The sequence below is a fragment of the Coregonus lavaretus genome (assembly GCF_964263955.1).
Source record: "Coregonus lavaretus genome assembly, chromosome: 35".
Classification (NCBI taxonomy): Eukaryota; Metazoa; Chordata; class Actinopteri; order Salmoniformes; family Salmonidae; genus Coregonus; species Coregonus lavaretus.
The window spans coordinates 1,476,063-1,503,159 of NC_140022.1; the positions used below are offsets into that span (position 1 = coordinate 1,476,063).

General features: G+C 48.1%; 1 protein-coding gene across 3 annotated transcripts; it reads right to left on the bottom strand.

Annotated features, from left to right (window-relative positions):
- On the bottom strand, positions 1 to 26,752 carry LOC311109797 (lysosomal cholesterol signaling protein-like). Of its 3 annotated transcripts, XM_084152791.1 has the most exons (17): positions 26,176 to 26,752; positions 25,404 to 25,937; positions 23,271 to 23,449; positions 21,529 to 21,749; positions 10,454 to 10,628; positions 9,766 to 9,921; positions 7,942 to 8,025; positions 7,738 to 7,858; positions 6,226 to 6,310; positions 6,058 to 6,148; positions 5,494 to 5,707; positions 5,223 to 5,300; positions 4,313 to 4,431; positions 4,057 to 4,152; positions 3,917 to 3,981; positions 3,278 to 3,412; positions 1 to 2,750 (listed from the first exon to the last, which is right to left on the bottom strand). In XM_084152791.1, exons 2-17 carry the CDS (start codon positions 25,819 to 25,821, stop codon positions 2,432 to 2,434), a joined length of 2,556 nt encoding a protein of 851 aa, XP_084008917.1. In that variant the 5' UTR covers positions 25,822 to 25,937; positions 26,176 to 26,752; the 3' UTR covers positions 1 to 2,431. The 3 variants fall into 3 exon arrangements, with proteins under 3 accessions (XP_084008917.1, XP_084008916.1, XP_084008918.1); XM_084152790.1 differs by having other exon boundaries at positions 25,404 to 26,752; XM_084152792.1 differs by having other exon boundaries at positions 2,662 to 2,809; positions 25,404 to 26,752.
- Positions 26,753 to 27,097: the final 345 nt, after the last annotated feature.

Sequence of the window (27,097 nt, forward strand, 5' to 3'; positions counted from 1 at the left end):
TGGGTTTCTTATTCACAGTTTATTGTGGCAGTAGTTATGGTATGATCTAGCCATTATGCAACCCTGCTTGACTTGTACAAGACAGTCACCCAGTAAGCCAGCCAGTCACCCAGTAAGCCAGCCAGTCACCCAGTAAGCCAGACAGTCACCCAGTAAGCCAGCCAGTCACCCAGTAAGCCAGCCAGTCACCCAGTAAGCCAGCCAGTCACCCAGTAAGCCAGCCAGTCACCCAGTAAGCCAGACAGTCACCCAATAACATACCATGGAAGCAGATGTGTGTTCTTCTCACATGCTAGTCATGCAGCAGCATTGAGGTAGATAGACAGCCCATAACATCAGTGATTTTCAGTGAAAATACGACATTCAACCAATAATAATAATAATAATAATAATAATAATAATACACACAGCCACTCATACATACAATGACCTACAAGGCTGAGGCAGTCCGGCTAAACCCACAGCAATGACCTACAAGGCTGAGGCAGTCCGGCTAAACCCACAGCAATGACCTACAAGGCTGAGGCAATCAGGCTAAACCCACAGCAATGACCTACAAGGCTGAGGCAATCAGGCTAAACCCACAGCAATGACCTACAAGGCTGAGGCAGTCCGGCTAAACCCACAGCAATGACCTACAAGGCTGAGGCAATCAGGCTAAACCCACAGCAATGACCTACAAGGCTGAGGCAGTCCAGCTAAACCCACAGCAATGACCTACAAGGCTGAGGCAGTCCGGCTAAACCCACAGCAATGACCTACAAGGCTGAGGCAGTCCGGCTAAACCCCCAGCAATGACCTACAAGGCTGAGGCAGTCCGGCTAAACCCACAGCAATGACCTACAAGGCTGAGGCAGTCCGGCTAAACCCACAGCAATGACCTACAAGGCTGAGGCAATCAGGCTAAACCCACAGCAATGACCTACAAGGCTGAGGCAATCAGGCTAAACCCACAGCAATGACCTACAAGGCTGAGGCAGTCCGGCTAAACCCACAGCAATGACCTACAAGGCTGAGGCAGTCCGGCTAAACCCCCAGCAATGACCTACAAGGCTGAGGCAGTCCGGCTAAACCCCCAGCAATGACCTACAAGGCTGAGGCAGTCCGGCTAAACCCCCAGCAATGACCTACAAGGCTGAGGCAGTCCGGCTAAACCCCCAGCAATGACCTACAAGGCTGAGGCAGTCCGGCTAAACCCCCAGCAATGACCTACAAGGCTGAGGCAGTCAGGCTAAACCCACAGCACCTCAGTCATTTGACATCAATTATCTGACAAAACAAAGTGTTAAAAGGTAGACTCTGCAAAGGGACATCATCATACACAGCGGGGTCACTTCCTGCTTAAAGTAAGACATCAACAACAACATAATTCATATGTGAGGAGTAATTTAAACAAGATCATTCAGTGTTAAGTGCAAAAACTCACTAACCCTGCTTGTTAATACACAAAGACATTTGTATCACATTGATAAAACGTCATCAGAGGACAACATACCAGAGTATGGTGACATGATATTCGGAACAATAAATAGCAATGCATATGAATGATCATTATTGGCATAACATGAGCACCAGAAACATACACTTCTACACTTGTGTTCCACACAGAACGTGGACACGCTGTCTATTTGGCCATACATACTTAACCAGGCACGGCATGTGTTCCAGGAAACAATGTCAATGCATAGCCTTTAAAAACGGAATCAGCGATGATCTACAAGGTGGTTTTCAAGGCCTCACCTCTCGCTTTGAAATGACGTGTCATAGATCTGCTGTACCTCAAGTTGAGCCAGATAGATAGTACTGGTAACATAACATAGTGGGGGAAAAACATTTAAACCTTCATGACTTTCAAGTACATTACAACAGTAGTCTTACAAAACAACACGGCAGTTCAGTTGCATATTAAATAGTTGAATAGTCTCATTTTAGCCAGCGCAGACTTCTTAATGTCATGCAAAGAAGTCTGTATGAAATCCCGGAGCTGGTTAAGGGTGTGGATCTGATTGGTTCAGCTGGGATAGTAGCTGACTCAAGTGGCCGCTGTCACTTCATGCTTCCCAAATGGTATCCTATTCCCTACATAGTGCACTACTATTGACCAGAGCCTGGAAACACCATCTTTCTCTCTTCTGGGGTCCATTCAGGAGGGCGCAAATGTTACAGAAATGTTCAGATAGAAATGTATCACATAGAACAGATATGATTGTCTGAATGATATTTGGAAATGGGAACGCTAAATCGTGTCAGCTCTATCTCGTTACATTTCCAGCTGCAACTTTCTGAGCGTTTCATCTTACTGAATAGCAGTGTTGTAATATTCAAATCCAGGACTTAGGAGTCAAGGTTTAGTGACTTGACAACAACACTGCTGAATAGTGATACACCCTTCCTCCCCCGTTCTCCCCCGTTCTCCCCCTCCCCGGGAACGTTACATGGCCACGGGGGACATACTGCTGTTCCTCTCCATCGGTGGCGTCCAGCTCCTCTCAGTGAAGCAGTAGTGTAGGAGGGTGTCGTCCCTGAAGCCAAACTGGTGTGTGAGGTGTTGCAGTATCCCTCCTTGCTGGAGCTGAGCCCCATAGAGCTGGGCTTCCCCTCTGTCCCGGGCCAGACCCACCCTCACCAGCCAGTCCACCAGATCACTGCCCAGGAAAGTGGCCTTAGTCTGGGCCTGGGATGGAGGATAAGTCCCCTGACCAGGTCTCTCCCTGGAGCTCTCCCTCTCCTGAACCCTCTCTCCCTCACACCTGCGTATTAAAGGAAGGATTCACCTACTGGCCCATTGTTCAGGCTTTCCCCAGAAGCACTAGGGTGGAGAGATGGAGGAAGAGGAGAGAGAAAGAGAAGAGATAGTGGGAGTGAGGATGAGAGTTCAGTAAGGAAATGAAAAAGGTGAAAGTAGCTACAAGGACTGTGTACCACTCCAAAACCAGAATGCATTATTAGTGAATAAGACTGTGGTAAGTTCAGTCCATTTACAGAGTGTACAATGCATTTTCTAAAGACAGGATTAGTGGTAGAAACATGCAAGATATTAGCTGGGGTAAAATCATACGCCATGCATAGATAAAATGTTAAGAGAGAAAGTTTTGAACTAGTAGGTAACATGCAAGTTATGGAATATTATATCTGCACACTCAAATCAGTAGCATTTACGAGTCAACTGTTTTCATATTGATTCTAGAGCTTTGATTCTGCACCAATCAGACACATGTCCTATGAGTGCAATCACGCTACAAAAAAAATCCTAATTGATGTTTCTGTTGTGGCCTACCTTCTGATGGGCACTATGTCCTGAACACACTGGTCTTTATGATAGCGGACAAACTGAGTGCAGGCCAGCCTGATCTCCTCTGGAACCACCGAGGGGGGCTCCTCACTCTCCCTGCCCCGCCACAGGCTCACTAACCTGGGGACAGGACACACGCAGGCCCCTTAGAGGACAGAAGAACCAGATCCTCTACAGCCACACGTACCTGGCTCAGGCAAGTCTGACTTAGATCAGGCCTTGTGCTAACGTTGGGACAATACAACATACAGGAGGTGGTGCTAATGTTGGGACAATACAACATACAGGAGGTGATGCTAATGTTGGGACAATACAACATACAGGAGGTGGTGCTAATGTTGGGACAATACAACATACAGGAGGTGATGCTAATGTTGGGACAATACAACATACAGGAGGTGATGCTAATGTTGGGACAATACAACATACAGGAGGTGGTGCTAATGTTGGGACAATACAACATACAGGAGGTGGTGCTAATGTTGGGACAATACAACATACAGGAGGTGGTGCTAATGTCGGGACAATACAACATACAGGAGGTGGTGCTTTGAACAGAGTGTGATGGAAAGGAGTCATTGACGCCCTATACTCCCTGAGGTAAGTACGTAGTTCTTAGCTCACCTCTTCTTGAACGGCAGAATGATCAGATGCCTGTCCAGGCCAAAGATACCGAACGAAATGAAGCCCTGAGAAACATGAGATAAAGTAAACAACAGAAAGTCCCTTTCTATACTCATGATCTAATACCCACGTGAGCGTACCTGTCCATAGTTGGCCACAGCACAGAAGAACTGCAGCTCCAGGTACAGTCTACCAGGGTCCTGGTTGAACAACCACCATAGACAACTGGACAGGTTCTGAGAGACATGAGAGGGGGGAGGGAAAAGTGCACACTTTCAGGGAAGAGGGTAGAGAATGGAGTGAACTAGTGCACACTTCAGGGAAGAGGGTAGGTAGAGAAAGGGGACACGGCCAAGCAACAACAGAACAGAGCAGAGCAGAAGATATACCACTCACAGCCAGCAGGGAGACTATGAGGAGTAGAGACAACAGTACGTGTCTGACCAGCTGTCTGTCATCCTGGACCGGTGGACTAGACTGCTGCTGCTGGGTTTCACACAGCACCCCACACTGGCCTGGAGGGTACCATACAACAGTCAACAGGGTGGTATTCCATTAGCGCACACCGTAAAACAAAACGTTTTGCAACAGCATCACAGTCAACACAACCCACAGTTTACACAACAGGGACACAGTCAACACAACCCACAGTGGACACAACAGGGACACAGTCAACACAACCCACAGTGGACACAACAGGGACACAGTCAACACAACCCACAGTGGACACAACAGGGACACAGTCAACACAACCCACAGTGGACACAACAGGGACACAGTCAACACAACCCACAGTGGACACAACAGGGACACAGTCAACACAACCCACAGTGGACACAACAGGGACACAGTCAACACAACCCACAGTGGACACAACAGGTACACAGTCAACACAACCCACAGTGGACACAACAGGGACACAGTCAACACAACCCACAGTGGACACAACAGGGACACAGTCAACACAACCCACAGTGGACACAACAGGGACACAGTCAACACAACCCACAGTGGACACAACAGGGACACAGTCAACACAACCCACAGTGGACACAACAGGGACACAGTCAACACAACCCACAGTGGACACAACAGGGACACAGTCAACACAACCCACAGTGGACACAACAGGGACACAGTCAACACAACCCACAGTGGACACAACAGGGACACAGTCAACACAACCCACAGTGGACACAACAGGGACACAGTCAACAACAGGTCAGCACAGCCCGAAGTATCAGCCCCATAAACCTAGAACACAACTCCAACCAGAGCTGTAGTCATTCACTGTGTCTTCCTGTACCTGTTGGAGAGATGGGAGTGTGGTTCCTGGTGGCGCTGGCCATCCTGTCTGCCATGGGCTGGGTACAACTACAACAGTCTGGGAGGGGGGGCACGACAACAGCACACAGACAAGAGTTCTGAGTTACAGCAAACTACTCACACTGTTTAACAATATGTTAGGTTGGCAAGTTTAGGTTTTTACATACGAAGTTCGTAAACAAAATCCCCAATAAACCAATGCAGCCAAGTTTACAGAACTAGAAGGAACAACAACGTGTCTAGCTAGCTACCTCTGTTGTTGCTGGTCTCAGGTGGTGAGGGCTCCAGTGGGGGGGTCTGGTCATCCTGGTGTCCAGGGGACCTCAGGTCCTCTATAGTACCCGTGATGGAGGCTCTCTCCAGGGCTTGGTAGTTCTGGTTCTCCTTGGTGCTCTGGCTGAGACCCATCAGAGAGAAACCACCCACCAAGATGCTGCAGGAGACTACTACTGCAGTACTGATGATCTGAGAGAGGGGGGGGGGGGGGGGATAAAGAGAGAGAGGGGGGGGGGGATAAAGAGAGAGGGGGGGGGGGGGGGGGATAAAGAGAGAGAGAGAGGGGGGGAGAAAGAGAGAGGGGGGGGGGGGAAGAGAGAGAGAGAGGGGGGGAGAAAGAGAGAGGGGGGGGGGGGAAGAGAGAGAGAGAGGGGGGGAGATATATATATATATATATATATATATATATATATATATATGTGTGTAAAAACATTAGGACTGGCTCCAGATCTATGTGATCTGTTAAGTGGAGCCAACTCAGAGAGAACTATACAGTGGATCTGTATTCCAGTAAACTAAAACCACAGGTGGCCTCTCACCTGAGCCCTGCCATAGAAGAATGCAGAGTCTATTGTATCAGGCATCCTCTCTCCTGCCAGGAGCAGACCTCCTAGGATGAGGAATGGGATGCTGTGGAAGAGAACAACACTGTAAGGTTAAGTTTGACGAACACAAACATACAACACACTGTTTCACACACGACGTACCCCCAGCCAAAGACCAGGAAGACCCCAGGTGGAAGCCTCAGCAGATCGTCCTTCTTGGTCAGAACCAAACAGAGAGGAATGAGACCTATAGTAAGACAGACAGACAGAACCAACTCAGGGTTATTCCACAGATCCTGTACACCGTATCCAGGTGTGACACACACATACCAGTCCACACACACACGGTACATACCAGTCCACACACACACACGGTACATACCAGTCCACACACACGGTACATACCAGTCCACACACACACACGGTACATACCAGTCCACACACACGGTACATACCAGTCCACACACACACGGTACATACCAGTCCACACACACACGGTACATACCAGTCCACACACACACGGTACATACCAGTCCACACACACACACGGTACATACCAGTCCACACACACGGTACATACCAGTCCACACACACACGGTACATACCAGTCCACACACACACGGTACATACCAGTCCACACACACACGGTACATACCAGTCCACACACACACACGGTACATACCAGTCCACACACACGGTACATACCAGTCCACACACACACACGGTACATACCAGTCCACACACACACACGGTACATACCAGTCCACACACACACACGGTACATACCAGTCCACACACACACGGTACATACAAGTCCACACACACACGGTACATACCAGTCCACACACACACGGTACATACCAGTCCACACACACACACGGTACATACCAGTCCACACACACACACGGTACATACCAGTCCACACACACACACGGTACATACCAGTCCACACACACACACGGTACATACCAGTCCACACACACGGTACATACCAGTCCACACACACGGTACATACCAGTCCACACACACACGGTACATACCAGTCCACACACACACACGGTACATACCAGTCCACACACACACACGGTACATACCAGTCCACACACATACACGGTACATACCAGTCCAGACACACGGTACATACCTGTCCAGACACACGGTACATACCTGTCCAGACACACGTTACATACCTGTCCAGACACACGTTACATACCTGTCCAGACACACGGTACATACCAGCCAACACACACACACGGTACATACCAGTCCACACACACACACACGGTACATACCAGTGCACACACACACACGGTACATACCAGTCCACACACACACGGTACATACCAGTCCACACACACACACGGTACATACCAGTCCACACACATACACGGTACATACCAGTCCAGACACACGGTACATACCTGTCCAGACACACGGTACATACCTGTCCAGACACACGTTACATACCTGTCCAAACACACGTTACATACCTGTCCAGACACACGGTACATACCTGTCCAGACACACGGTACATACCTGTCCAGACACACGGTACATACCTGTCCAGACACACGTTACATACCTGTCCAGACACACGGTACATACCTGTCCAGACACACGGTACATACCTGTCCAGACACAGGGTACATACCTGTCCAGACACACGGTACATACCTGTCCAGACATATGTACTGTAGAGTGATCCATAGAGCAGTGTGAATGTCAACACCTGTCCCAAGATGTTCTCCTGCTTCACTACGAAGTTCCACAGGATCATACTGACACAAACTAGGAACTACATGGACAGACACATTAGTATAGATCACTTCCATATATGATATAGAACACAGGATGTATATTAAGGATATATGTAATAACCTGTGCGAGGAAGAGGTTCATAGCGAACATGTGTGGGAGCCTCTTGAACTTCTTACTGAGCAGAATAACAGCGATGGTCCACACCTACAACACAAACAGTGTATTCAGTGTTTAAACACAGCTTGAACCCACTAAAGATGCCAAAAGTCTCTGCAGAGTAGATTAGAATAAGAAAGCCATTAAAATACATAAATCGTCTTTAATTAAAGCTGCATTGTTCACCATGGAGTCAGTTAGCCCTGATCAACACCATGGAGTCAGTAAGCCCTGATCAACACCATGGAGTCAGTTAGCCCTGATCAACACCATGGAGTCAGTTAGCCCTGATCAACACCATGGAGTCAGTTAGCCCTGATCAACACCATGGAGTCAGTTAGCCCTGATCAACACCATGGAGTCAGTTAGCCCTGATCAACACCATGGAGTCAGTTAGCCCTGATCAACACCATGGAGTCAGTTAGCCCTGATCAACACCATGGAGTCAGTTAGCCCTGATCAACACCATGGAGTCAGTTAGCCCTGATCAACACCATGGATTCAGTTAGCCCTGATCAACACCATGGAGTCAGTTAGCCCTGATCAACACCATGGAGTCAGTAAGCCCTGATCAACACCATGGAGTCAGTTAGCCCTGATCAACACCATGGAGTCAGTTAGCCCTGATCAACACCATGGAGTCAGTTAGCCCTGATCAACACCATGGAGTCAGTTAGCCCTGATCAACACCATGGAGTCAGTTAGCCCTGATCAACACCATGGAGTCAGTTAGCCCTGATCAACACCATGGAGTCAGTTAGCCCTGATCAACACCATGGAGTCAGTTAGCCCTGATCAACACCATGGAGTCAGTAAGCCCTGATCAACACCATGGAGTCAGTTAGCCCTGATCAACACCATGGAGTCAGTTAGCCCTGATCAACACCATGGATTCAGTTAGCCCTGATCAACACCATGGAGTCAGTTAGCCCTGATCAACACCATGGAGTCAGTAAGCCCTGATCAACACCATGGAGTCAGTTAGCCCTGATCAACACCATGGAGTCAGTTAGCCCTGATCAACACCATGGAGTCAGTTAGCCCTGATCAACACCATGGAGTCAGTTAGCCCTGATCAACACCATGGAGTCAGTTAGCCCTGATCAACACCATGGAGTCAGTTAGCCCTGATCAACACCATGGAGTCAGTTAGCCCTGATCAACACCATCGAGTCAGTAAGCCCTGATCAACACCATGGAGTCAGTTAGCCCTGATCAACACCATGGAGTCAGTTAGCCCTGATCAACACCATGGAGTCAGTAAGCCCTGATCAACACCATGGAGTCAGTAAGCCCTGATCAACACCATGGAGTCAGTAAGCCCTGATCAACACCATGGAGTCAGTAAGCCCTGATCAACACCATGGAGTCAGTTAGCCCTGATCAACACCATGGAGTCAGTTAGCCCTGATCAACACCATGGAGTCAGTTAGCCCTGCTCAACCCCTTGCTTCAATCAGCGGAGTCAGACCGGACCACACATGGAGGAAAACCACAAAAGGCCACAGATAATAAAATCTACTGTGAAGTGAGATCTTTTACACAAAGTGAAAAGCCTATGGAAAACAGTCTCAAAGTCTCAGTCTTCTTCATTAGGCCTTCATGTAGCTATATGAAAGTAGAAAAAGAGAGAGAGAGAGGGAAAGATAGACAGAGAGAAAGAAAGTAATGTGAGAGAGAGAAAGAGAGGGGGAGATAGGGGGAGAAATAGCATGCTAGAGACAGAGAGAGAAAGAGAGAGAGAGAGAGATTAATCCAGATAAGAAAAGTGAGAGAAAGAACTGTCACCAGGGCGACCAGGCTGACGATGCTGATGTTGAAGCTAACGTTCTGCAGCTCAGTGACCAGGGGCTTGGGGTCCATCAGGGGGATGGTCAGGAGCCAGGCTGACACGTACATGATGGGGGCAGACAGGAACGTGCTGATCACCATCCCTGACGTCACCTACAGTAGGACAGACAGAGGTAGAGAGAGAGAGTCAGTAGCCAGGCTGGGCTGATACATGATGAAAAAAAATCCCTGAATCTCATGTTGGAGTGGATGTGTGTTTATAAGCCTTGGGTGTCTAAAAAGGTGGCTATTAGCTAAGAAATAAATGATGCATTTATGATGTTATACGCACCACTTCCAGCTCCATGTTATACTGTGATGTGTGTGTGTGTGTGTACACTGTATCAACACACCACTTCCTGCTCCATGTTATACTGTGATGTGTGTGTGTGTGTGTGTGTGTGTGTGTACACTGTATCAACGCACCACTTCCTGCTCCATGTTATACTGTGATGTGTGTGTGTGTGTGTGTGTGTGTGTGTGTGTACACTGTATCAACGCACCACTTCCAGCTCCATGTTGTAGTGTGATGTGTGTGTGTGTGTGTGTGTGTGTACTGTATCAACGCACCACTTCCAGCTCCATGTTGTAGTGTGATGTGTGTGTGTGATGTGTGTGTGTGTGTGTGTGTACTGTATCAACACACCACTTCCAGCTCCATGTTGTAGTGTGATGCGTAGATGGCTACGCTGGGAGCAGTGGGGAACACTCCGTAGAGAAAGGCATAGTTAGACAGGCTGGAGTGGTTCAGACAGCTGCTGTTGTAACCTGTAGAGTCTAGCAGGTCCAGCATGTCCTTACAGAGAAGAGGCATCACCAGCCTACATGGACACACAAACAGATAACACTGTGTTAGGACACTAGGACAGGACAGTACCACTAGGACAGGACAGTAACACTAGGACAGTAACACTAGGACAGGACAGTACCACTAGGACAGGGACAGTAACATTAGGACAGGACAGTACCACTAGGACAGGACAGTACCACTAGGACAGGACAGTACCACTAGGACAGGACAGTACCACTAGGACAGGGAAAGTAACACTAGGACAGGACAGTACCACTAGGACATGACAGTACCACTAGGACAGGACAGTACCACTAGGACAGGACAGTACCACTAGGACAGGACAGTAACACTAGGACAGGACAGTAACACTAGGACAGGACAGTAACATTAGGACAGTACCACTAGGACAGGACAGTACCACTAGGACAGTACCACTAGGACAGGACAGTAACACTAGGACAGGACAGTAACACTAGGACAGGACAGTAACACTAGGACAGGACAGTACCACTAGGACAGGACAGTAACACTAGGACAGGACAGTAACATTAGGACAGTACCACTAGGACAGGACAGTACCACTAGGAAAGTAACACTAGGACAGGACAGTACCACTAGGACAGGGACAGTACCACTAGGACAGGACAGTACCACTAGGACAGGACAGTACCACTAGGACAGGACAGTAACACTAGGACAGGACAGTACCACTAGGACAGGACAGTAACACTAGGACAGGACAGTAACACTAGGACAGGACAGTAACATTAGGACAGTACCACTAGGACAGGACAGTACCACTAGGACAGTACCACTAGGACAGGACAGTAACACTAGGACAGGACAGTAACACTAGGACAGGACAGTACCACTAGGACAGGACAGTAACACTAGGACAGTAACACTAGGACAGGACAGTACCACTAGGACAGGGACAGTAACACTAGGACAGGACAGTACCACTAGGACATGACAGTACCACTAGGACATGACAGTACCACTAGGACAGGACAGTAACACTAGGACAGGACAGTACCACTAGGACAGGACAGTAACACTAGGACAGGACAGTAACACTAGGACAGGACAGTAACATTAGGACAGTACCACTAGGACAGGACAGTACCACTAGGACAGTACCACTAGGACAGGACAGTAACACTAGGACAGGACAGTAACACTAGGACAGGACAGTACCACTAGGACAGGACAGTACCACTAGGACAGGACAGTAACACTAGGACAGGACAGTAACATTAGGACAGTACCACTAGGACAGGACAGTACCACTAGGACAGTACCACTAGGACAGGACAGTAACACTAGGACAGGACAGTAACACTAGGACAGGACAGTACCACTAGGACAGGACAGTACCACTAGGACAGGACAGTACCACTAGGACAGTACCACTAGGACAGTACAGTAACACTAGGACAGTACAGTACCACTAGGACAGTACAGTACCACTAGGACAGTACAGTACCACTAGGACAGTACCACTAGGACAGTACAGTACCACTAGGACAGGACAGTACCACTAGGACAGGACAGTACCACTAGGACAGGACAGTACCACTAGGACAGTACCACTAGGACAGTACAGTACCACTAGGACAGGACAGTACCACTAGGACAGGACAGTACCACTAGGACAGGACAGTACCACTAGGACAGGACAGTACCACTAGGACAGTACCACTAGGACAGGACAGTACCACTAGGACAGTACCACTAGGACAGGACAGTAACACTAGTACAGGACAGTAACATTAGGACAGTACCACTAGGACAGGACAGTACCACTAGGACAGTACCACTAGGACAGGACAGTAACACTAGGACAGGACAGTAACACTAGGACAGGACAGTACCACTAGGACAGGACAGTACCACTAGGACAGGACAGTACCACTAGGACAGTACAGTAACACTAGGACAGTACAGTAACACTAGGACAGTACCACTAGGACAGGACAGTACCACTAGGAAAGTAACACTAGGACAGGACAGTACCACTAGGACAGGGACAGTACCACTAGGACAGGACAGTACCACTAGGACAGGACAGTACCACTAGGACAGGACAGTAACACTAGGACAGGACAGTACCACTAGGACAGGACAGTAACACTAGGACAGGACAGTAACACTAGGACAGGACAGTAACATTAGGACAGTACCACTAGGACAGGACAGTACCACTAGGACAGTACCACTAGGACAGGACAGTAACACTAGGACAGGACAGTAACACTAGGACAGGACAGTACCACTAGGACAGGACAGTAACACTAGGACAGTAACACTAGGACAGGACAGTACCACTAGGACAGGGACAGTAACACTAGGACAGGACAGTACCACTAGGACATGACAGTACCACTAGGACATGACAGTACCACTAGGACAGGACAGTAACACTAGGACAGGACAGTACCACTAGGACAGGACAGTAACACTAGGACAGGACAGTAACACTAGGACAGGACAGTAACATTAGGACAGTACCACTAGGACAGGACAGTACCACTAGGACAGTACCACTAGGACAGGACAGTAACACTAGGACAGGACAGTAACACTAGGACAGGACAGTACCACTAGGACAGGACAGTACCACTAGGACAGGACAGTAACACTAGGACAGGACAGTAACATTAGGACAGTACCACTAGGACAGGACAGTACCACTAGGACAGTACCACTAGGACAGGACAGTAACACTAAGACAGGACAGTAACACTAGGATAGGACAGTACCACTAGGACAGGACAGTAACACTAGTACAGGACAGTAACATTAGGACAGTACCACTAGGACAGGACAGTACCACTAGGACAGTACCACTAGGACAGGACAGTAACACTAAGACAGGACAGTAACACTAGGATAGGACAGTACCACTAGGACAGGACAGTAACACTAGTACAGGACAGTAACATTAGGACAGTACCACTAGGACAGGACAGTACCACTAGGACAGTACCACTAGGACAGGACAGTAACACTAGGACAGGACAGTAACACTAGGACAGGACAGTACCACTAGGACAGGACAGTACCACTAGGACAGGACAGTACCACTAGGACAGTACCACTAGGACAGTACAGTAACACTAGGACAGGACAGTACCACTAGGACAGGACAGTACCACTAGGACAGGACAGTAACACTAGGACAGGACAGTAACACTAGGACAGGACAGTAACATTAGGACAGTACCACTAGGACAGGACAGTACCACTAGGACAGTACCACTAGGACAGGACAGTAACACTAGGACAGGACAGTAACACTAGGACAGGACAGTACCACTAGGACAGGACAGTACCACTAGGACAGGACAGTAACACTAGGACAGGACAGTAACATTAGGACAGTACCACTAGGACAGGACAGTACCACTAGGAAAGTAACACTAGGACAGGACAGTACCACTAGGACAGGGACAGTACCACTAGGACAGGACAGTACCACTAGGACAGGACAGTACCACTAGGACAGGACAGTAACACTAGGACAGGACAGTACCACTAGGACAGGACAGTAACACTAGGACAGGACAGTAACACTAGGACAGGACAGTAACATTAGGACAGTACCACTAGGACAGGACAGTACCACTAGGACAGTACCACTAGGACAGGACAGTAACACTAGGACAGGACAGTAACACTAGGACAGGACAGTACCACTAGGACAGGACAGTACCACTAGGACAGGACAGTAACACTAGGACAGGACAGTAACATTAGGACAGTACCACTAGGACAGGGCCAGTAACACTAGGACAGGACAGTACCACCAGGACATGACAGTACCACTAGGACATGACAGTACCACTAGGACAGGACAGTAACACTAGGACAGGACAGTACCACTAGGACAGGACAGTAACACTAGGACAGGACAGTAACACTAGGACAGGACAGTAACATTAGGACAGTACCACTAGGACAGGACAGTACCACTAGGACAGTACCACTAGGACAGGACAGTAACACTAGGACAGGACAGTAACACTAGGACAGGACAGTACCACTAGGACAGGACAGTACCACTAGGACAGGACAGTAACACTAGGACAGGACAGTAACATTAGGACAGTACCACTAGGACAGGACAGTACCACTAGGACAGTACCACTAGGACAGGACAGTAACACTAGGACAGGACAGTACCACTAGGACAGGACAGTACCACTAGGACAGGACAGTACCACTAGGACAGTACCACTAGGACAGTACAGTAACACTAGGACAGTACAGTACCACTAGGACAGTACAGTACCACTAGGACAGTACCACTAGGACAGTACAGTACCACTAGGACAGGACAGTACCACTAGGACAGGACAGTACCACTAGGACAGGACAGTACCACTAGGACAGTACCACTAGGACAGTACAGTACCACTAGGACAGGACAGTACCACTAGGACAGGACAGTACCACTAGGACAGGACAGTACCACTAGGACAGGACAGTACCACTAGGACAGTACCACTAGGACAGGACAGTACCACTAGGACAGTACCACTAGGACAGGACAGTAACACTAGTACAGGACAGTAACATTAGGACAGTACCACTAGGACAGTACCACTAGGACAGGACAGTAACACTAGGACAGGACAGTAACACTAGGACAGGACAGTACCACTAGGACAGGACAGTACCACTAGGACAGGACAGTACCACTAGGACAGTACAGTAACACTAGGACAGTACAGTAACACTAGGACAGTACCACTAGGACAGGACAGTACCACTAGGACAGTACCACTAGGACAGTACCGTACCACTAGGACAGTACCACTAGGACAGTACAGTACCACTAGGACAGTACAGTACCACTAGGACAGGACAGTACCACTATGACAGTATCACTAGGACAGGACAGTACCACTAGGACAGTACAGTACCACTAGGACAGTAACACTAGGACAGGACAGTACCACTAGGACAGTACAGTACCACTAGGACAGTACAGTACCAATAGGACAGTAACACTAGGACAGGACAGTACCACTAGGACAGGACAGTACCACTAGGACAGGACAGTACCACTAGGACAGGACCACTAGGACAGGACAGTACCACTAGGACAGTACAGTACCAATAGGACAGTAACACTAGGACAGGACAGTACCACTAGGACAGGACAGTACCACTAGGACAGGACCACTAGGACAGGACAGTACCACTAGGACAGGACAGTACCACTAGGACAGGACAGTACCACTAGGACAGTACAGTACCACTAGGACAGTACAGTACCACTAGGACAGGACAGTAACACTAGGACAGGACAGTACCACTAGGACAGGGACAGTAACACTAGGACAGTACAGTACCACTAGGACAGGGACAGTAACACTAGGACAGTACAGTACCACTAGGACAGGGACAGTAACACTAGGACAGGGACAGTACAGTACCACACCACTAGAACAGTACAGTACCACTAGGACAGGGACAGTAACACTAGGACAGGGACAGTAACACTAGGACAGGGACAGTACCACTAGGACAGTACAGTACCACTAGGACAGGGACAGTACCACTAGGACAGTACAGTACCACTAGAACAGTACAGTACCACTAGGACAGGGACAGTAACACTAGGACAGGGACAGTACCACTAGGACAGTACAGTACCACTAGAACAGTACAGTACCACTAGGACAGGGACAGTAACACTAGGACAGGGACAGTAACACTAGGACAGTACAGTACCACTAGGACAGGGACAGTAACACTAGGACAGGGACAGTAACACTAGGACAGGGACAGTAACACTAGGACAGGGACAGTAACACTAGGACAGGGACAGTACCACTAGGACAGGGACAGTAACACTAGGACAGGGACAGTAACACTAGGACAGGGACAGTACCACTAGGACAGTACAGTACCACTAGGACAGTACAGTACCACTAGGACAGTACAGTACCACTAGGACAGGGACAGTAACACTAGGACAGGGACAGTACCACTAGGACAGTACAGTACCACTAGGACAGGGACAGTAACACTAGGACAGGGACAGTACAGTAAAAATAGGACAGTACAGTACCACTAGGACAGTACAGTACCACTAGAACAGTACAGTACCACTAGGACAGGGACAGTACAGTACCACTAGGACAGGGACAGTAACACTAGGACAGGGACAGTACAGTACCACTAGGACAGTACAGTACCACTAGGACAGTACAGTACCACTAGGACAGGGACAGTACCGTACCACTAGGACAGGGACAGTACCACTAGGACAGTACAGTACCACTAGGACAGGGACAGTAACACTAGGACAGGGACAGTACCACTAGGACAGTACAGTACCACTAGGACAGTACAGTACCACTAGGACAGTACCACTAGGACAGGACAGTACCACTAGGACAGGGACAGTAACACTAGGACAGGGAGAGTACCACTAGGACAGTACCACTAGGACAGTACAGTACCACTAGGACAGGGAGAGTACCACTAGGACAGTAACACTAGGACAGTACAGTACCACTAGGACAGTACAGTACCACTAGGACAGGGAGAGTACCACTAGGACAGTAACACTAGGACAGGGACAGTAACACTAGGACAGGGACAGTAACACTAGGACAGGGACAGTACAGTACCACTAGGACAGGGACAGTACAGTACCACTAGGACAGGGACAGTACCACTAGGACAGGGACAGTAACACTAGGACAGGGACAGTAACACTAGGACAGGGACAGTAACACTAGGACAGGGACAGTAACACTAGGACAGGGACAGTACAGTACCACTAGGACAGTACAGTACCACTAGGACAGGACAGTACCACTATGACAGTATCACTAGGACAGGACAGTACCACTAGGACAGTACAGTACCACTAGGACAGTAACACTAGGACAGGACAGTACCACTAGGACAGTACAGTACCACTAGGACAGTACAGTACCAATAGGACAGTAACACTAGGACAGGACAGTACCACTAGGACAGGACAGTACCACTAGGACAGGACAGTACCACTAGGACAGGACCACTAGGACAGGACAGTACCACTAGGACAGTACAGTACCAATAGGACAGTACCACTAGGACAGGACAGTACCACTAGGACAGGACAGTACCACTAGGACAGGACAGTACCACTAGGACAGGACAGTACCACTAGGACAGGACAGTACCACTAGGACAGTACAGTACCACTAGGACAGGACAGTAACACTAGGACAGGACAGTACCACTAGGACAGGGACAGTAACACTAGGACAGTACAGTACCACTAGGACAGTACAGTACCACTAGGACAGGGACAGTAACACTAGGACAGTACAGTACCACTAGGACAGTACAGTACCACTAGGACAGGGACAGTAACACTAGGACAGGGACAGTACAGTACCACACCACTAGAACAGTACAGTACCACTAGGACAGGGACAGTAACACTAGGACAGGGACAGTAACACTAGGACAGGGACAGTACCACTAGGACAGTACAGTACCACTAGGACAGGGACAGTACCACTAGGACAGTACAGTACCACTAGAACAGTACAGTACCACTAGGACAGGGACAGTAACACTAGGACAGGGACAGTACCACTAGGACAGTACAGTACCACTAGGACAGTACAGTACCACTAGGACAGGGACAGTAACACTAGGACAGTACAGTACCACTAGGACAGGGACAGTAACACTAGGACAGGGACAGTAACACTAGGACAGGGACAGTAACACTAGGACAGGGACAGTACCACTAGGACAGGGACAGTAACACTAGGACAGGGACAGTACCACTAGGACAGGGACAGTAACACTAGGACAGGGACAGTACCACTAGGACAGTACAGTACCACTAGGACAGGGACAGTACCACTAGGACAGTACAGTACCACTAGGACAGGGACAGTAACACTAGGACAGGGACAGTACCACTAGGACAGTACAGTACCACTAGGACAGTACCACTAGGACAGGGACAGTACCACTAGGACAGTACAGTACCACTAGGACAGTACCACTAGGACAGGGCAGTACCACTAGGACAGGGACAGTAACACTAGGACAGGGACAGTACAGTACCACTAGAACAGTACAGTACCACTAGGACAGGGACAGTACAGTACCACTAGGACAGGGACAGTAACACTAGGACAGGGACAGTACAGTACCACTAGGACAGTACAGTACCACTAGGACAGGGACAGTACCGTACCACTAGGACAGGGACAGTACCACTAGGACAGTACAGTACCACTAGGACAGGGACAGTAACACTAGGACAGGGACAGTAACACTAGGACAGGGACAGTACCACTAGGACAGTACAGTACCACTAGGACAGTACAGTACCACTAGGACAGTACCACTAGGACAGGACAGTACCACTAGGACAGGGACAGTAACACTAGGACAGGGAGAGTACCACTAGGACAGTAACACTAGGACAGTACAGTACCACTAGGACAGTACAGTACCACTAGGACAGGGAGAGTACCACTAGGACAGTAACACTAGGACAGTACAGTACCACTAGGACAGTACAGTACCACTAGGACAGGGAGAGTACCACTAGGACAGTAACACTAGGACAGGGACAGTAACACTAGGACAGGGACAGTAACACTAGGACAGGGACAGTACAGTACCACTAGGACAGGGACAGTACAGTACCACTAGGACAGGGACAGTACCACTAGGACAGGGACAGTACCACTAGGACAGGGACAGTAACACTAGGACAGGGACAGTAACACTAGGACAGGGACAGTAACACTAGGACAGGGACAGTACAGTACCACTAGGACAGTACAGTACCACTAGGACAGGGACAGTACCACTAGGACAGGGACAGTAACACTAGGACAGGGACAGTAACACTAGGACAGGGACAGTAACACTAGGACAGGGACAGTAACACTAGGACAGGGACAGTAACACTAGGACAGGGACAGTACCACTAGGACAGGGACAGTAACACTAGGACAGGGACAGTACCACTAGGACAGTACAGTACCACTAGGACAGTACAGTACCACTAGGACAGGGACAGTAACACTAGGACAGGACAGTACCACTAGGACAGGGACAGTAACACTAGGACAGGGACAGTACCACTAGGACAGTACAGTACCACTAGGACAGGGACAGTAACACTAGGACAGGGACAGTACCACTAGGACAGTACAGTACCACTAGGACAGTACAGTACCACTAGGACAGGGACAGTAACACTAGGACAGTACAGTACCACTAGGACAGGGACAGTAACACTAGGACAGGGACAGTACCACTAGGACAGGGACAGTAACACTAGGACAGTACAGTACCACTAGGACAGGACAGTACCACTAGGACAGGGACAGTAACACTAGGACAGGGAGAGTACCACTAGGACAGTACAGTACCACTAGGACAGGGACAGTACCACTAGGACAGGGACAGTACAACTAGGACAGGACAGTACCACTAGGACAGGGACAGTACCACTAGGACAGGGACAGTAACACTAGGACAGGGACAGTACAGTACCACTAGGACAGGGACAGTACCACTAGGACAGGGACAGTAACACTAGGACAGGGACAGTAACACTAGGACAGGGACAGTACAGTACCACTAGGACAGGGACAGTACCACTAGGACAGGGACAGTAACACTAGGACAGGGACAGTACAGTACCACTAGGACAGTACAGTACCACTAGGACAGGGACAGTAACACTAGGACAGGGACAGTACAGTACCACTAGGACAGTACAGTACCACTAGGACAGGGACAGTAACACTAGGACAGGGAGAGTACCACTAGGACAGTACAGTACCACTAGGACAGGGACAGTAACACTAGGACAGGGAGAGTACCACTAGGACAGGGACAGTACCACTAGGACAGGGACAGTACCACTAGGACAGGACAGTACCACTAGGACAGGGACAGTAACACTAGGACAGGGACAGTACCACTAGGACAGGGACAGTAACACTAGGACAGGGACAGTACAGTACCACTAGGACAGGGACAGTACCACTAGGACAGGGACAGTAACACTAGGACAGGGACAGTAACACTAGGACAGGGACAGTACAGTACCACTAGGACAGGGACAGTACCACTAGGACAGGGACAGTAACACTAGGACAGGGACAGTACAGTACCACTAGGACAGTACAGTACCACTAGGACAGGGACAGTAACACTAGGACAGGGACAGTACAGTACCACTAGGACAGTACAGTACCACTAGGACAGGGACAGTAACACTAGGACAGGGACAGTACCACTAGGACAGGGACAGTACCACTAGGACAGGGAGAGTACCACTAGGACAGTACAGTACCACTAGGACAGTACAGTACCACTAGGACAGGGACAGTAACACTAGGACAGGGACAGTACAGTACCACTAGGACAGGGACAGTAACACTAGGACAGGGACAGTACCATTAGGACAGGGACAGTAACACTAGGACAGTACAGTACCACTAGGACAGTACAGTACCACTAGGACAGGGAGAGTACCACTAGGACAGTAACACTAGGACAGTACAGTACCACTAGGACAGGGACAGTACCACTAGGACAGGGACAGTACCACTAGGACAGGGACAGTACCACTAGGACAGGGACAGTACCACTAGGACAGGGACAGTACCACTAGGACAGGGACAGTACCACTAGGACAGGGACAGTACCACTAGGACAGGGACAGTACCACTAGGACAGGGACAGTACCACTAGGACAGGGACAGTACCACTAGGACAGGGACAGTAACACTAGGACAGGGACAGTAACACTAGGACAGGGACAGTACAGTACCACTAGGACAGTACCACTAGGACAGGGACAGTACAGTACCACTAGGTTGATAATGACTTGAATGGGAATGTCAGTTCTTGTCATTTCTCCAACTCACAGTTTGGCAGTGATGAGGAGGATAAGGGTTACTCCAGTAGACCTGGTGAGCTTCCCCACCTGTCCCACCATAGATAGTCCCAGGTAGAAGAGCGCTGCTCCTCCAAAGGAGTTGGCCAGGCCGTCCACAAACTCCTCCATCACAGCAGGGATCCTCTGGCCCAGGGCAAAGTGGGAAACCATCCCTACCACCACCATGAACACTATCGGGTTCTTCAGTACCTAGAAAATAGATTAGAATAAAAGTGAGACACGATGCCCACCAGCCACCACCGTATAGAATAATACTTTACTGTCCATTTTCCTTACAGTCCACACAAATGTGTTTTATTGCTTTTAACCCAACCCCCTAAGACACACCCTGACACCATGTTTAACCCACTAAGACACACCCTGACACCATGTTTTAACCCACTAAGACATACCCTGACACCATGTTTTAACCCACTAAGACACACCCTGACACCATGTTTTAACCCACTAAGACACACCCTGACACAATGTTTTAACCAAACCCCCTAAAACACACCCTGACACCATGTTTTAACCCACTAAGACATACCCTGACACCATGTTTTAACCCACTAAGACACACCCTGACACCATGTTTTAACCCACTAAGACACACCCTGACACAATGTTTTAACCAAACCCCCTAAAACACACCCTGACACCATGTTTTAACCCCCTAAGACACACCCTGACACCATGTTTTAACCCACTAAGACACACCCTGACACCATGTTTTAACCCACCCCCCTAAGACACACCCTGACACCATGTTTTAACCAAACCCCCTAAAACACACCCTGACACCATGTTTTAACCCACTAAGACACACCCTGACACCATGTTAACCACCTAAGACACACCCTGACACCATGTTAACCACCTAAGACACAACCTGACACCATGTTTAACCCACTAAGACACAACCTGACACCATGTTTTAACCCACTAAGACACACCCTGACACCATGTTTAACCCACTAAGACACACCCTGACACCATGTTTTAACCCACTAAGACACACCCTGACACCATGTTTAACCCACTAAGACACACCCTGACACCATGTTTAACCCACTAAGACACACCCTGACACCATGTTTTAACCCACTAAGACACACCCTGACACCATGTTTTAACCCCCTAAGACACAACCTGACACCATGTTTTAACCCACTAAGACACCATGACACTATGTTTTAACCCCCTAAGACACACCCTGACACCATGTTTTAACCCCCTAAGACACAACCTGACACCATGTTTTAACCCCCTAAGACACAACCTGACACCATGTTTTAAGACACACCCTGACACCATGTTTTAACACACTAAGACACACCCTGACACCATGTTTTAACCCTCTAAGACACACCCTGACACCATGTTTTAACCAAACCCCCTAAGACACAACCTGACACCATGTTTTAACCCACTAAGACACCATGACACTATGTTTTAACCCCCTAAGACACACCCTGACACCATGTCATGTTTTAACCCACTAAGACACACACCCTGACACCATGTTTTCTAACCTTCATTACTCACTGTGATATTAGGATGTTTTTCATTCTTATCACAGCTAGCTAACAGATCCTTTCACTCTAATTTCCTACATATTTTGTACTTTTATTGAATGTTAAATATGTTCCTTGACCAATAAAGAATAAAACACCATTTAATGTAATTTGCAAACAAAAAACTATTGATCACAGAAAAAAAAGCAATCACCTGCAGCAGCACCACTCCGATGATCTGCAACTTTCCCTGCTGTCTCTCTGGGTGGTCCTTCCACTTCTGGAGCTCACAGAAGGCAAACCCTATGGGATTGAGCAACATCAGGGAGACAGGAGCCACCAGGTAGATGTACTGCAGGTACTCCGGATAAGTGTTCCTGTACAGGGCATCCACTGCAGGGAGCAGGGGGGGGGGGCAGATGTTAGTGTATGGTTTCCAAACCATTCCTCAGGGACCCCCAGATGTTCCAACAAATACAGTGTATTCGGAAAGTATTCAGACTACTTGACTTTTTCCACATTTTGTTACGTTACAACCTTATTCTAAAATGGATTAAAAATAATAATAATCAATCTACACACAATACCCCATAATTACATTTTTTGAAATGTTTGCAAATTTATTAAAAATAAAAAACAGAAATACCTTATTTACATAAGTATTCAGACCCTTTGCTATGAGACTCGAAATTGAGCTCAGGTGGATACTGTTTCCATTGATCATCCTTGAGAAGTTTCTACAACTTGATTGGCGTCCACCTGTGGTAAATTCAATTGATTGGACATGATTTGGAAAGGCAGACTTGTCTATATAAGGTCCCACAGTTGACAGTGCATGTCAGAGCAAAAGCCATGAGGTCAAAGGAATAGTCCATAGAGCTCTGAGACAGGATTGTGTCGAGGCACAGATCTGGGGAAGGGTACCAAAAAATGTCTGCAGCATTGAAGGTCCCCAAGAACACGGTGGCCTCAATCATTCTTAAAAAAATAAGTTTGGAACCACCAAGACTTTTTCTAGAGCTGGCCGCCCGGCCAAACTGAGCAATCGGGGGAGAAGGGCCTTGGTCAGGGAGGTGACCAAGAACCCGATAGTCACTCTGACAGAGCTCCAGAGTTCCTCTGTGAAGATGGGAGAACCTTCCAGAAGGACAACCATCTCTGCAGCACTCCACCAATCAGGCCTTTATGGTAGAGTGGCCAGACTGAAGCCACTCCTCAGTAAAAGGCACATGACAGCCCGCTTGGAGTTTGCCAAAAGGCACCTAAAGGACTCTCAGACCATGAGAAACAAGATTCTCTGGTCTGATGAAACCAAGATTGAACTCTTTGGCCTGAATGCCAAGCGTCACGTCTGGAGGAAACCAGGCACTGCTCAATACCTGGCCAATACCATCCCTACGGTGAAGCATGGGGGTGGCAGCATCATGCCGTGGGGATGTTTTTCAGCGGCAGGGACTGGGAGACTAGTCAGGATTGAGGGAAAGATGAACGTAGCAAAGTACAGAGAGATCCTTGATGAAGTCCTGAGCACTCTGGAGCAGGTTATCAGACTAGGGCGAAGGTTCCCCTTCCAACAGCACAACGACCCTAAGCACAGAGCCAAGACAATGCAGGAGTGGCTTCGGGACAAGTTTCTGAATGTCCTTGAGTTGCCCAGCCAGAGCCGGACCCGATCGAACATCTCTGGAGAGACCTGAAAATAGCTGTGCTGCGACGCTCCCCATCCAACCTGACAGAGCTTGAGAGGATCTGCAGAGAAGAATGGGAGAAACTCCCCAAATACAGGTGTGCCAAAGCTTGTAGCATCATACCCAAGAAGACTCAAGGCTGTAATCGCTGCCAAAGGTGCTTCAACAAAGTACTGAGTAAAGGGTCTGAATACCCTTGGTCCTCTGTAACTCAGCTGGTAGAGCACGGCACTTGTAACGCCAAGGTAGTGGGTTCGATCCCCGGGACCACCCATACACAAAAATGTATGCACGCATGACTGTAAGTCGCTTTGGATAAAAGCGTCTGCTAAATGGCATATTATTATTATTATTATTACTTATGAAAATGTGATATTTCCGTTTTTTTATTTGTAATAAATTTGCAAAAATGTCTAAACCTGTTTTCTCTTTGTCATTATGGAGTATTGTGTAGATTGATGGGAAAAAAACAATATTCAATTTTAGAATAAGGCTGTAATGTAACAAAATGTGGAAAAAGTGAAGGGATCTGAATACTTTCCAAATGCACTGTATTTGGAACGGCTGGGACTGTTTTGAGAAAGAGGATGAACTTTCCAAAGCAAAATAAAATAGCCCTGTTGTACTACTATCACATTCCAAAAGACAACTATCCTCACCAATAGGATACCCCAGGGCGAAGTCGTTGCTCTGCGTAGCGAAGATGGAGTAGAGTCCTGCCTTGCTGTACCTGCTCTCTGGACTGGCCACGGATAGCGTCAGAACACACACCAGGACGAACACCGACACCTTGGCTATCAGGATACTCCACAGGAACGACCAGATCACATTATTAAAGTCCAACAGAACCATGTTCTTGAAGAGCAGCGCCGGAAGGGCGAACTTAGACACAAAGTTCCCCAGTCCTTTAGCTTGACAGGAGGTGATTATGTCGGTCCTACCGGCGATGTATCCACACAGGATGATCCCAAAACACTCCAGGAGAGCCGGGAAGAGCTTGTCGATAGACATGGCTTGGGTGGAGGAGAGGGGGTTGTGGGATATGTTCTTGCCATGGATGGCTACGTAGGTATCCATGCTTGTTTTGTGGTTGAATGAGCACTAAATTACTTCACAGATAGGAATACCTTTCGATATCTGAGTACAGAACAGTCGTGCTGGGCACCAGTTCAGGCTAACACATCCGTAATGCCCTTGTTGAAAAGAGAATCTATGGTGAATAGTGGGATAGGTCATACACTTTCTTGGTTGTCAGAAAAACATATGCAATACCTAGGACCAATCGCGTTTCCTGACCAAGTGACAAGTCTAGGAAAAACTCCTGGCCCTACCAATACCCTATCCAGGAGAGGGAGAATGCGGTGAATCTGTTGTCAAAAAGAACCAATACAAAACTATTTACAAGGAGTGCAGTGCTGATGACATACATACCACAGATAATATAGCGTTATAGCCTACTCCCAACTGTGCCTTGAAACTGCTTTCAAAAATAGTCATGGGGGATTTCATCATGTGAGGAGAGAGATTAACGTTTTATACGTGTAGCTCGTGAAGTCTTGAACGATGTCAATTATTGGATTTGGAGCTAGGTACTGTAGCTAGCTAGCATGCTTTTATTATTTTTTTTGCTATTCTTTGCTAACAGTTACATCTAGCTAGCTCGCTCGCTTGCCAAAAACATGTTGCGAAAATACAAGATAAAAGCGTCATACCTTAGACATCTTGCGACGAGATATTGCATATTTAACACGCGATTGTCGTTTTTTAAAAATTAAAATGTAGTTATATAGTCAAAATCGTCCTATCTATTGCTGTTGACAGCTAGCTAACGGTAATACAAACACATGCTATTCTCATTTGGTGTATGGTATCCCTGGGACGTCACAACTCTGACGTTGCCCCATTGAAGTTGAAATGTAAAATGGTAAGGGTTAAGGTTATAGTAAGGGTAGGGGTTAAGGTTAGGGTTTAGGTTATGACGTCCCAATGATTCCGTTTAGCGCTAACCATTCTCCTCTGTGGTCTGTTTCGTGCAACTGTTCAACAACGCCCTAAATTATGAGTGACAAGCCAGGCATCCAATTATCGCTCAAGTATGTTGTTTTGAGGAGCTATACTCGGGTTTGATTGGGTGGGAAAGCGACCGGACACTGACGTTGGTAAGGGTCTCTCGAGGTGCGTAATAATGTGAGTTAAGACATGTCAATAAATCAATACATTTAGGTAAATTAATCAATTAATTAGCTAAGACTGGACACCTTTATAATATATACAAATCTAGAATACTCCACTAGCTACATATCCCCCTAAAAATTTGATTAGATTCTAAATATTGTAATTAGAGAGTGTTAGC